Source organism: Haliotis rufescens, unplaced genomic scaffold, assembly GCF_023055435.1.
Source record: "Haliotis rufescens isolate VD_foot unplaced genomic scaffold, xgHalRufe1.0.p SCAF_18, whole genome shotgun sequence".
NCBI classification, from domain to species: domain Eukaryota; kingdom Metazoa; phylum Mollusca; class Gastropoda; order Lepetellida; family Haliotidae; genus Haliotis; species Haliotis rufescens.
Window position 1 is genome coordinate 7,498,546 of NW_025963868.1, and position 15,768 is coordinate 7,514,313.

Below are 15,768 nucleotides of genomic sequence, written 5' to 3' on the forward strand. Positions count from 1 at the left end.
TGAACGGTAACAAGATAATCCCATCATACTAAAACAATGAAGGTGTATTGCTCATAGAAAGAGTTGCAATACAATATATACATGAGTAAAATAATATATACATGTGTCAAATATTATCCCGAAGATCCGGGGTAGAATAGGTCTTCAGTAACCCATGTTTGCCGTAAATGGCGACTACGCTTGTCTTAAGAGACGACTAATGGGTTCGGGTGGTCAGGCTCGCTGACTTGGGTCATACATCTCACCGTATCCCAATTGCGTGGATCGATGCTAATGATGTCAATCACTGGATTTTCTGGTCCAGATTCGATTATTCCCCCCCCCCCCCCCCCCCCTTCTTCCTGATTTCTTCCTTGATTTCTGCTCGGTTTGGTGACGTCAAATCAAGGTAATTTGGTCAAGATGTTTAAGTTCAGCGTCAAGTATATCGATGATCTAACATCCCTCAATAATCATCAAATTGCCAATTTCCTTCCATTGGTTTTCTCAGCTGAACTAGTAATAAAGGAGACCAATGACTGCTCATCTGATCTTACTTCGATCATATTAGATATTTACATTAAGATTAAGAGTGACAAAACACTCCACAAGACTGTGAGGTGACTTAAACGTTCCAGTAGTCATCTTTTCCTTGATGTAGTACAATATTCCTGCCTTGGGTGTTTACATTTCTGTTGAGATACTATCGAGAATGATCGTTCTATTAAGTTTTTAAAGAGCTTCGTGCGATTCAAGTTGTTTGATCAAGGTTACAACATCCAAGGCCCCAGTAAAGTTTTCAAACATTGTCATGGTAGACATGTGGAGGACATATCCAAAAATGGCGCACCATTGACAAAAATGATGTCTGATGCAATTCCCTATTTTGACCTGTACCATATGTTTCCGTGTTTTTCAGGTGAACAATTGACTTGTCTGTGCATGTGTTTGTTACGGGTGCCACTGATGAGGCAATATACTATTGGATGATGATTCATGAACACATGACATAGTCGGAATTGCACAATCGACTCTGCTATTGGCAGTGATTTCATATGAATTTGGAAAAGATTTTCTAACTTGTATTTATATGCATCTGTTTGGTGGCAATGAATAGATCGATATATTCACACAAAACGTTTTGTGTGAAAAGTCTTGTTTATTTTGAGGTATCCAATACAAGTTATATCTAATTTTAATTTTAAAATAAATATAATTTTGACCACTCATAATAAAAAATTCAACATTTCTCTCACTGTAAATTGGTTGAAGGTCAACTGAGTTAATCTGTCTGTAGATTCTGTCTACAAAGCATCTCCATAATGTTGTTATTCGCTGAAGTATTTGCTAGATATATACAATTGGTAATGGTTAATTCTACCATGACTTCATCTTCCCGAGGCAAGGGAGTTAACTGACTATAAAAGTCCAGTTTCCACCCTTGCTGAACAAGGCTGGAATTTCCAGGCTCGGTCATAGCGCCACCAGTGGCTATTACGAGTTATGGCCGTTCTATGTACCTTCAATTGACCAATCAGATTCCATCTCTCATATCACTTGCATTTGCTTAAAACAAAATGGCGGCGCCCAGTCAAGACGATCTGCTCGATAATCAAGGTCTATATTGTAATAAAACGGGTTTTACCCCACGAAATTCTTGAAATCACGTGAACACCTTGGTTAAAAACATGACAGAATTTGCAAAATATCTGTCGATCCCCAGTTTGCGGTACACTATATATCTCAAAGGGGAAAAAGGAGCCATGAGTGCAAACGTCGAGGTACATGATTTGCAAATCCTGCAGCCGTCCGAAATCTGCACGTTGAAATCAATGTTGTTTAGGAACTGGATGTCTGGTTTGTTACGCGATTAAACTTAGTCCACTTAAAATTAGTCCAGCCAACATGTAATTGCAGCCTAGTTCGGCAAGGGTGGAAACCGGACTTTTATAATCAGCTAACTCTCTTGCCTCGGGAAGATGCCATGACTTTGGAAATAAGTGATTTTGTTTGGTCAAACAGAGTTTTCAAATTACAGTAACCATCTCTGCTTTGACGACTGCATCACCACGGGAACGAATATTTATAGACAAGATTTTCTTTGTCACTCATTGTCGGTTGGAACTTTGAAATAATGTACAAAGTGCAGGGTTTCGGATAAATCACCTTATTCAAAGTTTGTCGTAATAGATGTCGGACTGAAAACGAAGCTAGTAGAGGTGTTTCTTTAATTCAGCTTGCGAACAGACTCAAAACACTCGGTCTTCGCCTGAACGCTTACGTCCGAATTAAAGTTTGTCAATGTAGAATGGAGATAAGCATATTGTATTTTTAGTTCCGAACTGGGTTCCCCTTAGATTTAACCACATCTAAATGGAATATAAATATGTACTTACCGATCGCGGTCATTTCTAAATCAATAGTGAGTGTGAGTGAGTTGGGCTTAACGCCGCTTTTAACAATGTGGGAAGAAAGCCCGAAGTGATGCAGGTCTCAGACGTTTACCTATTCGGTGAAACCCACGAGCACGGGTATGGTGCTGACAAACATAGAAACATAATCGGGGCGAACCGGGATTCGAACCAATCATAGGTTTCTGGCGTGCCCAGGGGACGCAACTCTGCACAGCGAATAGCGGCGCCTTAGACGACTGGGCCACCCGTGCACCCTAAATCGATATGAGTTCATATGTTCTACTTATCGACCGAAGAGATGGATGCAGAGCAAATTACAAACTCGTTAAATGAATACAAAGAAACAAAGAGTATGTCATGAACTTTTTTATTGAAGTAGAAAACGATTACAATTTAAGCGAGTGGTAGGACACTCTCTGAATATAAATCAACATAAATAGATAACTTATTCATATGTGTATTAATATGAGTGAAGGTACGGATTAAACCTTCATCCTGTATGTGCTGATGCAGAAGAAATGCATGGATAAAACACAACACTTTACAATACAGCTTTTTATGTTTTCCCTGACAGAGTAATTAAAAAAAATCATGTGATCGTATTTTCCTTCAACATAGTACACAAACATTAGTCAACTAACAATTAATTGTTGTTACATCAATAAAACGTCTATCTGGAACCTTACAACATATACGAGAACATATATACTCACGGAGTGATTGACACAATAACTGAAGTAAAAGTTGATATATATATGATATATTTATTGTGTAAGTGAAATAATGAATGCAGCGTTCTTAAAACTTTCAAATATTCATCAGCCTATTAGATTTCGGTAAATAAATCCTGGTTTTTACTTTGGTATATTATACATTTCTACAATATGCTGGTGTGATCTATATATATTTCAAAGGAACTATTTTAGAGTAAAGTTGATGTTCATCTGTAAGCCATTTTGTCTTATAATGTGTTTGTTGAACTATGATTTATTTACTGTTTACGCCACAACATCGTCCAGACTCGTCCTGATTCAGGATCAGGGTATGCTAGCAAGTGAACCTAACCGTCCGAACATTTTCATTGTCATCATACAAGCAACAAAGTACTGGAGACCTATTCTGACCAAGGTCGAGACGGAATTGCAATATTATCATGCTGATACCAAAATATGAACACATGTGCGTCATCCGAATCTGTTTAATCTGGATTACACGTATCTCAATGCTATGTATCCAGATTATAAGTGTAAAATGTTAATGTAAGTAACTTTACGAGAGTATTTCTCCAAGGGGAAAAGAGGAGTCTTGAGTGCAAAAGTCGAGGTACAAGTTGAGGTTCATCTGTGATGGGAAGATTCAGATGACGTGCAGCACAGACACAAACACCAACAGAGCCACTGGAAGGAATGCTACCTGACCAGCACCGGATTTAGTTTCTGAAAATAAGAGTGTACTTATTATTAACTTATTATTAAAAAGTGTATTGTCACTGACTCTACCTGACTCTAGCTGCGACTACTACTACTACTACTGCTACTTCTACTACTACTTCTGCAAAGGGTTGTGGGGGGAGGGGCGGTCGGGTAGCCTAGCGGTTAAAGCGCTCGCTCGTCACGCCGAAGACCCGGGTTCGATTCTCGACATGGGTACAATGTGGGAAGCCCATTTCTGGTGATATTGATATTGCTGGAATATTGCTAAAAGCAGCGTAAAACAACACTAACTCACTACTAGGGGGGCACGGGTGGCCCACTCGTCTAAGGCGGCGCGATTCGCTGTGCAGAGTTGCGTCCCTTGGGCACGCCAGGAACCTATGATTGTTGGTTCAAGTCCCGGTTCACCTCGATTATGTTTTCTAGGTTTGTCAGCACCATACCGGTGCTCGTGGGATTCACCGAAGTGGTAAACGTCTGAGACCTGCATCACTTTGGGCTTTCCTCCAACATTAAGCTGACACGCCGCGATGTAACTGGAATACTGTTAAAAGCGGCGTTAAACTCTCAGTCACTCACTCACTACATCTACCACTACTACTACTACTACAACAACTACAACAACAGTACTACTACTACTTCTACTACTTACTACATCTTACTTACCACACTTTCCTCCTGTGTATCCTGCTGCGCATGTGCAGACAGAGAGTGCACATGTGCCCCCGTTCATGCAGTCTCCGTTTGTGCTGCAGGCTTTGAAAAAAGATAAAATAAAACTACATGACACAACTCAAAAGTTCGCTCAAATATAGTTTCACAAGACTTGCGACCCATCAGTTGTCATTCCCTCCATCCCAATAACTATGCGAGAGTTCACTCCCAGATATAAACCAATCACGGATGTTGACCGTTGTCTTTTCGTATACGTAATAACCTTTTTTTGGGGGGTTAATTGTCCTTGTACATTTAAGACCCAATGAATTGAATATCAGATGAAGTGTGTTTCCAATACCAAGTGTTTCCAATGTTCCAAGTCCAGAATTAAGACGTATTTTGTATGCTTGAAAGAAATCGACACCCCAAATCTCCTGATCAATAGTCAGGCACTCTCACATTGGACCAATAACTGGTTGAAGATTGGTACCGCGTAAACTTTACTGGCCAGATATATTTTACGAGCGTTTCTTTAGACTGTCGGAAAACGCTTCCGAGCACACCACCAAGAAATAAATGTTCTTTCGGCGGTTCTTAAGACGGATAAAATATAATAACACCTCCCTCTTAACAAAGACCTCCCTCTAAGTAGTTTATCGTGTCATTTCTGATATTTAAACATTTTATATCAAAGTTCTCATTGCAGCCAAAATATAATGTTTCTTTTTTCTTTTAAAAATTGCACATATTACTTGCTTGGCATCTCTTTCCTGTATACCCGGAAGTAACATTTACACACATTACCTGCCTGGCATCTCTTTCCTGTATACCCGGAAGTAACAATTGCACACATTACCTGCCTGGCATCTCTTTCCTGTATACCCGGAAGTAACAATTACACACATTACCTGCCTGGCATCTCTTTCCTGTATACCCGGAAGTAACAATTGCACACATTACCTGCCTGACACCTCTTTCCTGTATAACCTTAAGTAACAATTACACACATTACCTGCCTGGTATCTCTTTCCTGTATACCCGGAAGTAACATTTGCACACATTACCTGCCTGGTATCTCTTTCCTGTATACCCGGAAGTAACAATTGCACACATTACCTGCCTGGCATCTCTTTGCTGTATACCCGGAAGTAACATTTGCACACATTACCTGCCTGGTATCTCTTTCCTGTATACCCGGAAGAAACAATTGCACACATTCCCTGCTTGGCATCTCTTTCCTGTATACCCGGAAGTAACAATTACACACATTACCTGCCTGGTATCTCTTTCCTGTATAACCTGAAGTAACAATTACATACATTACCTGCCTTGTATCTCTTTCCTGTATACCCGGAAGAAACAATTACACACATTACTTGCTTGGCATCTCTTTCCTGTATACCCGGAAGTAACAATTACACACATTAGCTGCCTGGCATCTCTTTCCTGTATAACCGGAAGTAACAATTACACACATTACCTGCCTGGTATCTCTTTCCTGTATACTCGGAAGTAACAATTGCACACATTACCTGCCTGGCATCTCTTTCCTGCATACCCGGAAGAAACAATTGCACACATTACTTGCTTGGCATCTCTTTCCTGTATACCCGGAAGTAAGAATTGCACACATTACCTGCTTGGCATTTCTTTCCTGTATAACCTGAAGTAACAATTACACACATTACATGCCTGGTATCTCTTTCCTGTATAACCTGAAGTCACAATTACACACATTACCTGCCTTGTATCTCTTTCCTGTATACCCGGAAGTAACAATTGCACACATTACCTGCCTGGCATCTCTTTCCTGTATAACCGGAAGTAACAATTACACACATTACCTGCTTGGCATCTCTTTCCTGTCTAACCTGAAGTAACAATTACACACATTACCTGCCTTGTATCTCTTTCCGGTATACCCGGAAGTAACATTTGCACACATTACCTGCTTGGCATCTCTTTCCTGCATACCCGGACGGACAGGTGCACGCCCCTACCCCTCCAGAAGCTGTGGTGTCGCAGGTTCCTCCGTTGCTGCAGGGATGCCCCGAGGAGCAGATGTCGCCAACAACGGCCGATGGGGGCGCTACGGTCCCTGAATTTCCAACAAAAGCGCATGTAAGATGGTTTATGAAAAGGGCTCCGGTTTTAGTTCATATAGACGATGTCACATCAGCAGTCAAGAAATTTTTACATACAAATTTTTTTAATGATTACAAGTACCATTTACTTTGTGTTTATACGTTCCATCGTTACAGTAAATGTGAGGTCAATGAGGTAATGTTGTGTTGAAGATTATTGCGCGTATCACAGTAGGCTTTCACGATTATTTCGGACTAGTATAAGCGCGCGCTCTCTCTTTCTGTCTCTCTCTCTATGTCTCCCTCTCCCTCCCCCCCCCCCCCCCCCCTCTCTCTCTCTCTCTCTCTCTCTCTCTCTCTCATATATACACACACACTCACACATGTCGGTATCAGTATTAATACTTGTTTATGGTCAATGTCAAGTAAGAAACATTTGCCTTCAACCTAAGTACTAAATGTTGTACTTTGTATATACAGGAACATAGATATACAACATCATACTTACCACACTTTCCTCCTGTGTATCCTGCTGCGCATGTGCAGACAGAGAGTGCACATGTGCCCCCGTTCAGGCAGTCTGCGTTTGTGGAGCATTCTGGAATTTGATCGTAATATGGTTATTTCATATAGAAATTTGCTGCTGCTGCTATCGTCGACACTACTACTGCTGCTACTGCTACCGCCACTGCTACTGCTATTCCTGGTACCGCTGGCACGTCTGCTACTAATGCTGCTACTACTGCTTCTGCTACAGCTGACACGGCTGCTGCTATAGCTACAGCTCTGTGCTGCTACTACTGCTACTACTACTGCTATTGTTGCTGTTACTGCTGCTACTACTACTACAACTGCTAATGCTGTTGTTACTGATGATACTGTTACTACTACTACTTCTACTACTGATGTTGTTGCTGTTACTGTTACTACTATTGCTATTACCATTAATGCTACTGCTACTGTTATAACTGCTACTTAATCAACTGCTAATGCTACTGCTGATACTACTACTACTAATGCTAGTACTACTGCTACTACTGGAGCTATATCAGGGCCTGTCGGGTAGCCTAATGGTTAAAGCGTTCGCTCGTAACGCCGAAGACCCGGGTTCGATTCCCGACATGGGTACAATGTGTGAAGCCCATTTCTGGTGTCCCCCGCCGTGATATTGCTGGAATATTGCCACAATCGGCGTAAAATCAAACTCACTCACTCACTGGTGCTATATCTACCACTAAATGTACTACCACTATACTAGTAGAGCCGCACCTATCTGACATCTGCCACCGCCGTATCCTGTTGGGCATGTACAGGCTCCATTAGTACCGCTAGCGTCGGGGTCGCATGTCCCTCCGTTCACACAGTCGTGTTTCACAGAACAAACTGCCCCGTACGTCCCTCCTCCTGCCGCGATGCTCAACTCTGGCCAAAGTATAAACAAAACAGTTTGTGATCAAGTTATCTATACTGTAGATATCGCTGCAATGAAATTGCATCACGATGCTTTGCAGACCATTGTGACGTCATTGGTTACCATGAGGTCACAATCAAATGACATCACTAATGGCTCTGCTACTGAAGCTGTTAGCAGTACTTTTTACACTTAAGACACTGATTATTACTTTCTATAAACTGAAAAAGTTGGAAGAATGACGTTGGATGATAAATAAAATCTCACCCTCGTGTCTTTTGATATCAAATATATCAACACTTGTTGATAAAAAGTGGAAAAAAATCCTCGGGGAGCATCGGAGTTTTCGCACTTATATCAACTCGTGTTGATATATTTCATATCATGACGTGACGTATCCACGACATGCCGATCAAACTGTACTAGTGGTAATGCATGACGTGTCGTATCCACGACATGCCGATCAAACTGTACTAGTGGTAATGAATGACGTGACGTATCCACGACATGCCGATCAAACTGTACTAGTGGTAATGCATGACGTGACGTATCCACGACATGCCGATCAAACTGTACTAGTGGTAATGAATGACGTTACGTATCCACGACATGCCGATCAAACTGTACTAGTGGTAATGAATGACGTTACGTATCCACGACATGCCGATCAAACTGTACTAGTGGTAATGAATGACGTTACGTATCCACGACATGCCGATCAAACTTTACTAGTGGTAATGAATGACGTGACGTATCCACGACATGCCGATCAAACTGTACTAGTGGTAATGCATGACGTGACGTATCCACGACATGCCTATCAAACTGTACTAGTGGTTATGCATGACGTGTCGTATCCACGACATGCCGATCAAACTGTACTAGTGTTAATGCATGACATGACGTATCCACGACATGCCGATCAAACTGTACTAGTGGTAATGAATGACGTGACGTATCCACGACATGCCGATCAAACTGTACTAGTGGTAATGCATGACGTGACGTATCCACGACATGCCGATCAAACTGTACTAGTGGTAATGAATGACGTTACGTATCCACGACATGCCGATCAAACTGTACTAGTGGTAATGAATGACGTGACGTATCCACGACATACCGATCAAACTGTACTGGTGGTAATGAACGACGTTACGTATCCACGACATGCCGATCAAACTGTACTAGTGGTAATGAATGACGTGACGTATCCACGACATGCCGATCAAACTGTACTAGTGGTAATGCATGACGTGACGTATCCACGACATGCCGATCAAACTGTACTAGGGGTAATGCATGACGTGACGTATCCACGACATGCTGATCAAACTGTACTAGTGTTAATGCTTGACGTGACGTATCCATGACATGCCGATCAAACTCTACCAGTGGTAATGCATGACGTGACGTATCCACGACATGCCGATCAAACTGTACTAGTGGTAATGAATGACGTTACGTATCCACGACATGCCGATCAAACTGTACTAGTGGTAATGAATGACGTGACGTATCCACGACATGCCGATCAAAATGTACTAGTGGTAATGCATGACGTGACGTATCCACGACATGCCGATCAAACTGTACTAGTGGTTATGCATGACGTGTCGTATCCACGCCATGCCGATCAAACTGTACTAGTGTTAATGCATGACGTGACGTATCCACGACATGCCGATCAAACTGTACTAGTGGTAATGAATGACGTGACGTATCCACGACATGCCGATCAAACTGTACTAGTGGTAATGCATGACGTGACGTATCCACGACATGCCGATCAAACTGTACTAGTGGTAATGCATGACGTGACGTATCCACGACATACCGATCAAACTGTACTAGTGGTAATGAACGACGTTACGTATCCACGACATGCCGATCAAACTGTACCAGTGGTAATGAATGACGTAAAGTATCCATGTCATGCCGATCAAACTGTACTAGTGGTAATGCATGACGTGACGTATCCACGACATGCCTATCAAACTGTACTAGGGGTAATGCATGACGTGACGTATCCACGACATGCCGATCAAACTGTACCAGTGGTAATGAATGACGTAAAGTATCCATGTCATGCCGATCAAACTGTACTAGTGGTAATGCATGACGTGACGTATCCACGACATGTCGATCAAACTGTACTAGGGGTAATGCATGACGTGACGTATCCACGACATGCTGATCAAACTGTACTAGTGTTAATGCATGACGTGACGTATCCATGACATGCCGATCAAACTCTACCAGTGGTAATGCATGACGTGACGTATCCACGACATGCCGATCAAACTGTACTAGTGGTAATGAATGACGTTACGTATCCACGACATGCCGATCAAACTTTACTAGTGGTAATGAATGACGTGACGTATCCACGACATGCCGATCAAACTGTACTAGTGGTAATGCATGACGTGACGTATCCACGACATGCCGATCAAACTGTACTAGTGGTAATGAATGACGTGACGTATCCACGACATACCGATCAAACTGTACTAGTGGTAATGAACGACGTTACGTATCCACGACATGCCGATCAAACTGTACTAGTGGTAATGAATGACGTGACGTATCCACGACATGCCGATCAAACTGTACTAGTGGTAATGAATGACGTGACGTATCCACGACATGCCGATCAAACGGTACTAGTGGTAATGCATGACGTGACGTATCCACGACATGCCGATCAAACTGTACTAGTGGTAATGCATGACGTGAAGTATCCATGACATGCCGATCAAACTGTACTGGTGGTAATGAATGACGTGACGTATCCACGACATGCCTACCACAACATCCAATGTAACTTATACGAACCTGATCCTGACTCTCTTCCTCTATTATATCATCCAATGTAACGTATACGGACTATCAATGTTTCTCTAGAGATAACATATATCATCACATGTGACCTATATGCCCCTGATGGTCACCCTGTATCCCTTGTGGTATCGTATGTTATCATATCTAACAAACACGGACCTGGTCATCAATATGTTTCCCTTGAGGTAAGGTCGTAAGATATGTCGACAAACTCACAAAGGCATGCCCGCCCCTCTACATCACCGGTAACCTACGTGATCGATCTCGCAAGAGCATCGCCGTCACTCCGCGTGTCTCTTATCGTGACATGCCATACCACATTTGAAACTTGTGAACATATTTCCTCCTAAGTGATATTATTGGTATATCTTTAAAACTCTATAAATGATAAATATGACATTTCTATCACAATATTGCTTGTATAATGCCATTGCACGTGAAATGCATAGCATTATTACAAAATAACAGGCATCAACCGATTTCAATATAAATGTCAATTACTGTGAACCTTATCAAAATATATGAAGCACAATTGAAGCACAAACTAACTCTATAATCTTTTCACGCTGTCTGGTTACCTTATTGCAATAACAGTGATGAAAGTCTTACCTGCAAACACACAACACAAGACATGGATGAAGGAGTTCATTCTCTGGAACCGGTTTGTGAGACAAGAGGGTAAAGGTGTTCTGTTGCACGATGTATTGACGACTTGTTGTAAACAGTCTGAGAGCAGAATATATACAGACCTTTGAATCGATACTATTTGAGATCTTGGCAGGTGCGCTCGGGTGTGGCAAATAGGAAGGGGTCCTCACGCTTCGCTCCAGAGACTCTCACCACGCTACGCTACACCATGTGCAATGCCATGATCCTACTGGTGTGAGTAACCAGTAAACTAGAGTAAATGACTTCACCCCTTACATACGCTTTACTGAGGGGGCAATACCATGATCCTACTGGTGTAAGTAACCACTGAACTTGAGTTAATATGACTTTACCCCTTACATACGCTACACTGAAGGGACAATACCGTGATCCTACTGGTGTGAGTAACCAGCAAACTAGAGTAAATGACTTCACCCCTTACATACCCTTCACTGGAGGGGCATTACCATGATCCTACTGGTGTAAGTAACCAGTAAACTAGAGTAAATGTCTTCACCCCTTACATACGCTTCACTGAAGGGACAATACCATGATTCTACTGGTGTAAGTAACCACTGAACTAGAGTTAATATGACTTTACCCCCTAGATACGCTTTACTGAGGGGACAATACCATGATCCTAATGGTGTAAGTAACCACTGAACTAGAGTTAATATGACTTTACCCCTTACATACGCTACACTGAAGGGACAATACCGTGATCCTACTGGTGTGAGTAACCAGCAAACTAGAGTAAATGACTTCACCCCTTACATACGCTTCACTGAAGGGACAATACCATGATCCTACTGGTGTGAGTAACCAGCAAACTAGAGTAAATGACTTCACCCCTTACATACGCTTCACTGAAGGGACAATACCATGATTCTACTGGTGTAAGTAACCACTGAACTAGAAATAATATGACTTTACCCCCTACATACGCTTTACTGAGGGGACAATACCATGATCCTACTGGTGTAAGTAACCACTGAACTTGAGTTAATATGACTTTACCCCCTACATACGCTACACTGAAGGGGCAATGCCATGATCCTACTGGTGTAAGTAACCAGTAAACTAGAGTAAATGACTTCACCCCTTACATACGCTTCACTGAAGGGGCAATGCCATGATCCTACTGGTGTGAGTAACCAGTAAATTAGAGTAAATGACTTCACCCCTTACATACGCTTCACTGAAGGGACAATACCATGAATCTACTGGTGTAAGTAACACCTGAACTAGAATTAATATGACTTTACCCCCTACATACGCTTTACTGAGGGGGCAATACCTTGATCCTACTGGTGTAAGTAACCACTGAACTTGAGTTAATATGACTTCTACCCCCAACATACGCTTTACTGAAGGGGCAATACCATGATCCTACTGGTGTAAGTAACCACTGAACTTGAGTTAATATGACTTTACCCCCTACATACGCTTTACTGAAGGGGCAATACCATGATCCTACTGGTGTAAGTAACCAGTAAACTAGAGTAAATGACTTCACCCCTGACATACGCTTCACTGAAGGGGCAATACCATGATCCTACTGGTGTAAGTAACCACTGAACTAGAATTAATATGACTTTACCCCTTACATACGCTACACTGAAGGGACAATACCATGATCCTACTGGTGTGAGTAACCAGTAAACTAGAGGAAATGACTTCACCCCTTACATACGCTTCACTGAAGGGGCAATACCATGATCCTACTGGTGTAAGTAACCACTGAACTTGAGTTAATGACTTTACCCCTGATATACGCTTCACTGAAGGGGCAATACCATGATCCTACTGGTGTAAGTAATCAGTGAACTAGAGTAAATGACTTTACCCCTGTCATACGCTACACTGAAGGGACAATACTATGATCCTACTGGAGTAAGTAATCAGTGAACTAGAGTAAATGACTTTACCCCTGTCATACGCTACACTGAAGGGACAATACTATGATCCTACTGGTGTAAGTAATCAGTGAACTAGAGTAAATGACTTTACCCCTGTCATTCGCTACACTGAAGGGACAATACTATGATCCTACTTGAGTAAGTAACCAGTAAAGGAGAGTAAATGACTTAACCCCTGTCATACGCTACACTGAAGGGACAAAACCATGTTCCTACTGGTGTAAGTATACAGTGAACTAGAGTAAATGACTTTACCCCTGTCATACGCTTCACTGAAGGGACAATACTATGATCCTACTGGTGTGAGTAACCACTGAACTTGAGTTAATATGACTTCACCCCTGACATACGCCACACTGAAGGGACAATACCATGATCCTACTGGTGTAAGTTACCAGTAAAGGAGAGTAAATGACTTTACCCCTGTCATACGCTACACTGAAGGGGCAATACCATGATCCTACTGGTGTAAGTAATCAGTGAACAAGAGTTAATATGACTTTACCCCTGACATACGCTACACTGAAGGGACAACACTATGAGCATACCAGGATCATGACATAACGATTAAGTGAATCGCGTGGCCCTTAATGTTTCGTAGTAGTACATGTATATATTTCTCTGTATAAAAGAGGAATGGACATAAAAAATCAAATGTCGATGGTCTAGTTTTGGCGGATATATTTTCCTCAGTACACAGCGTGGCCTTACATGTGATACTATGTGATATGCTTATCATATTATGAAGTTGACAACATCATTAACAACATTTGTGTTCCATTTTGTTGGGACGGGTTATGACAGTATCGACAAAGTACACTATCTGAGCCTTGCATAACTTTTTATTTTTATAACGATAGATTAAGGCAGAATATCTTTTTTGTAAGTACAGAATCATAAAACTTTACAGATGAATCAAACTTGGCATATAGCTATACTATAATGGTTGGTGGATGTAATGGAGTTAGATCCTGCTATAAGGGTGGGTGTTCATGTTATCCAAATGGCTGTTCCTGATATAAGGGTATGGATATCTTCTGTTATAAGATTGCACGTACTTTGCTATAAGGAAGGAATCTATTGCAATGAGGGTGCCTGTTCCTGCTTTTAGGGTGGTAGTTCCTACTATAAGGGTTGGTGTTCTCTGCTGATTTACTGCTACACGGATGGGTGTTTTCTGCTTTACGTGTGGGAGCTATTCCTAAACATACACACCAGTGAAGATCCGGGGTCTTCAGGAACCCCTGCTTGCTGGCAACAGGCGACTGTGTTTGTCGTAAGAGGCTACTTAGGGTGGTCAGGCTCGCTGATGCATGTCATTGTGTCCCAAACCGTAGATCGATGCTTATGATATCAATCAGTGGATTGTCTGGTTCAGACTCGATTATTTACAGACCGCCGTTATATAGCTGGAATATTGCTGAGTGCAATATTCTCTGTGGATGGCAACTTCTTTAATGATGGGCGTTGTCTGTGATAAAAGCGGTTGGCCCCAATGAGCGTTAACTGTCCTGACGTTCGAAACTCTTGTTAATTTTTTAACACATGCTAATCTAAGACATAGTTGAGGATACTTAATCAATAAGGTTAGACCAATATTGTGCTACTGACCTTTGTGTGTAAACTTATATGACCCATATTCGCTTGGCTGGGCCTTTTCTTCCACAGCTCTTTGTTTGTACATTGGGATGCCAGTACAAACATATCGACTTTGTAAGGCTCTTAACATATAACTGATCAGATGTGCCACTGATGCAAATTTAAACCTACACAGATACCTGGTGAGGTGTGGCATTGTTGTCGCGAAATTAATCAATTATCATATATTAAATATCAGGTAAACTGCCGGGCAACAGAAAATATACACCCATGTTTGATGGTGGTTAAACCATGAACATACAAGAAAACGAGGAAATTGATACGGTATCATTGTTGTGTTTCGTAACTTAATTTGGCAGTATTTCGGCGAAATAAATTTTGTAATCTTTTGGTCCAATAAAAAAATCAATTGCTTATTTCTTTTGCCCAGCGGTTTACTCACTCATCTTACGCCAAATATACAACATGCAGGCTGTAATTATTGTAGTACAGTACAGCCATAATCAGGAACAGTATAAAAAATCGATTTATGTCGCAAATGGCGTTCAGTATTCTGAATGTATCCTTTCGATTAGATGACAACAAGCACAACTTGAAATAGATTTCGAAATGTACATGGATCCTGACACGGGTTTCGTAAGGTCAGTATGAAATACATCCGAGTGTAATAATTTCTATACTTTTTAACAATTATTTCTTAATCCTTTTGAGTGCCTCTATAGAACAATGCTTTGATCAATACCGCCGTCTTAGAAAACTATAATTGTCGAATGACGTCAA

General features: G+C 41.5%; 1 protein-coding gene across 1 annotated transcript; it reads right to left on the reverse strand.

The window, feature by feature from the left end:
• Nucleotides 1-2,744: 2,744 nt before the first annotated feature.
• LOC124149705 (notch homolog 2 N-terminal-like protein C) lies at nucleotides 2,745-11,577 on the reverse strand. The gene is made up of 6 exons (XM_046521445.2): nucleotides 11,432-11,577; nucleotides 7,837-7,989; nucleotides 7,076-7,165; nucleotides 6,432-6,581; nucleotides 4,493-4,582; nucleotides 2,745-3,829 (listed from the first exon to the last, which is right to left on the reverse strand). Exons 1-6 carry the CDS (start codon nucleotides 11,469-11,471, stop codon nucleotides 3,750-3,752), a joined length of 603 nt encoding a protein of 200 aa, XP_046377401.1. The 5' UTR covers nucleotides 11,472-11,577; the 3' UTR covers nucleotides 2,745-3,749.
• Between the last annotated feature and the right edge of the window lie 4,191 nt (nucleotides 11,578-15,768).

Excerpts from the sequence above, each read along its gene's own strand:
- LOC124149705 (XM_046521445.2), bottom strand. The coding sequence starts at position 11,471 with ATGAACTCCTTCATCCATGTCTTGTGTTGTGTGTTTGCAG. Across the intron at positions 7,990-11,431 it reads CTTGTGTTGTGTGTTTGCAG|AGTTGAGCATCGCGGCAGGA; the intron begins GTAAGACTTTCA and ends TACTTTGGCCAG. Across the intron at positions 7,166-7,836 it reads CGGTGGCAGATGTCAGATAG|AATGCTCCACAAACGCAGAC; the intron begins GTGCGGCTCTAC and ends ATCAAATTCCAG.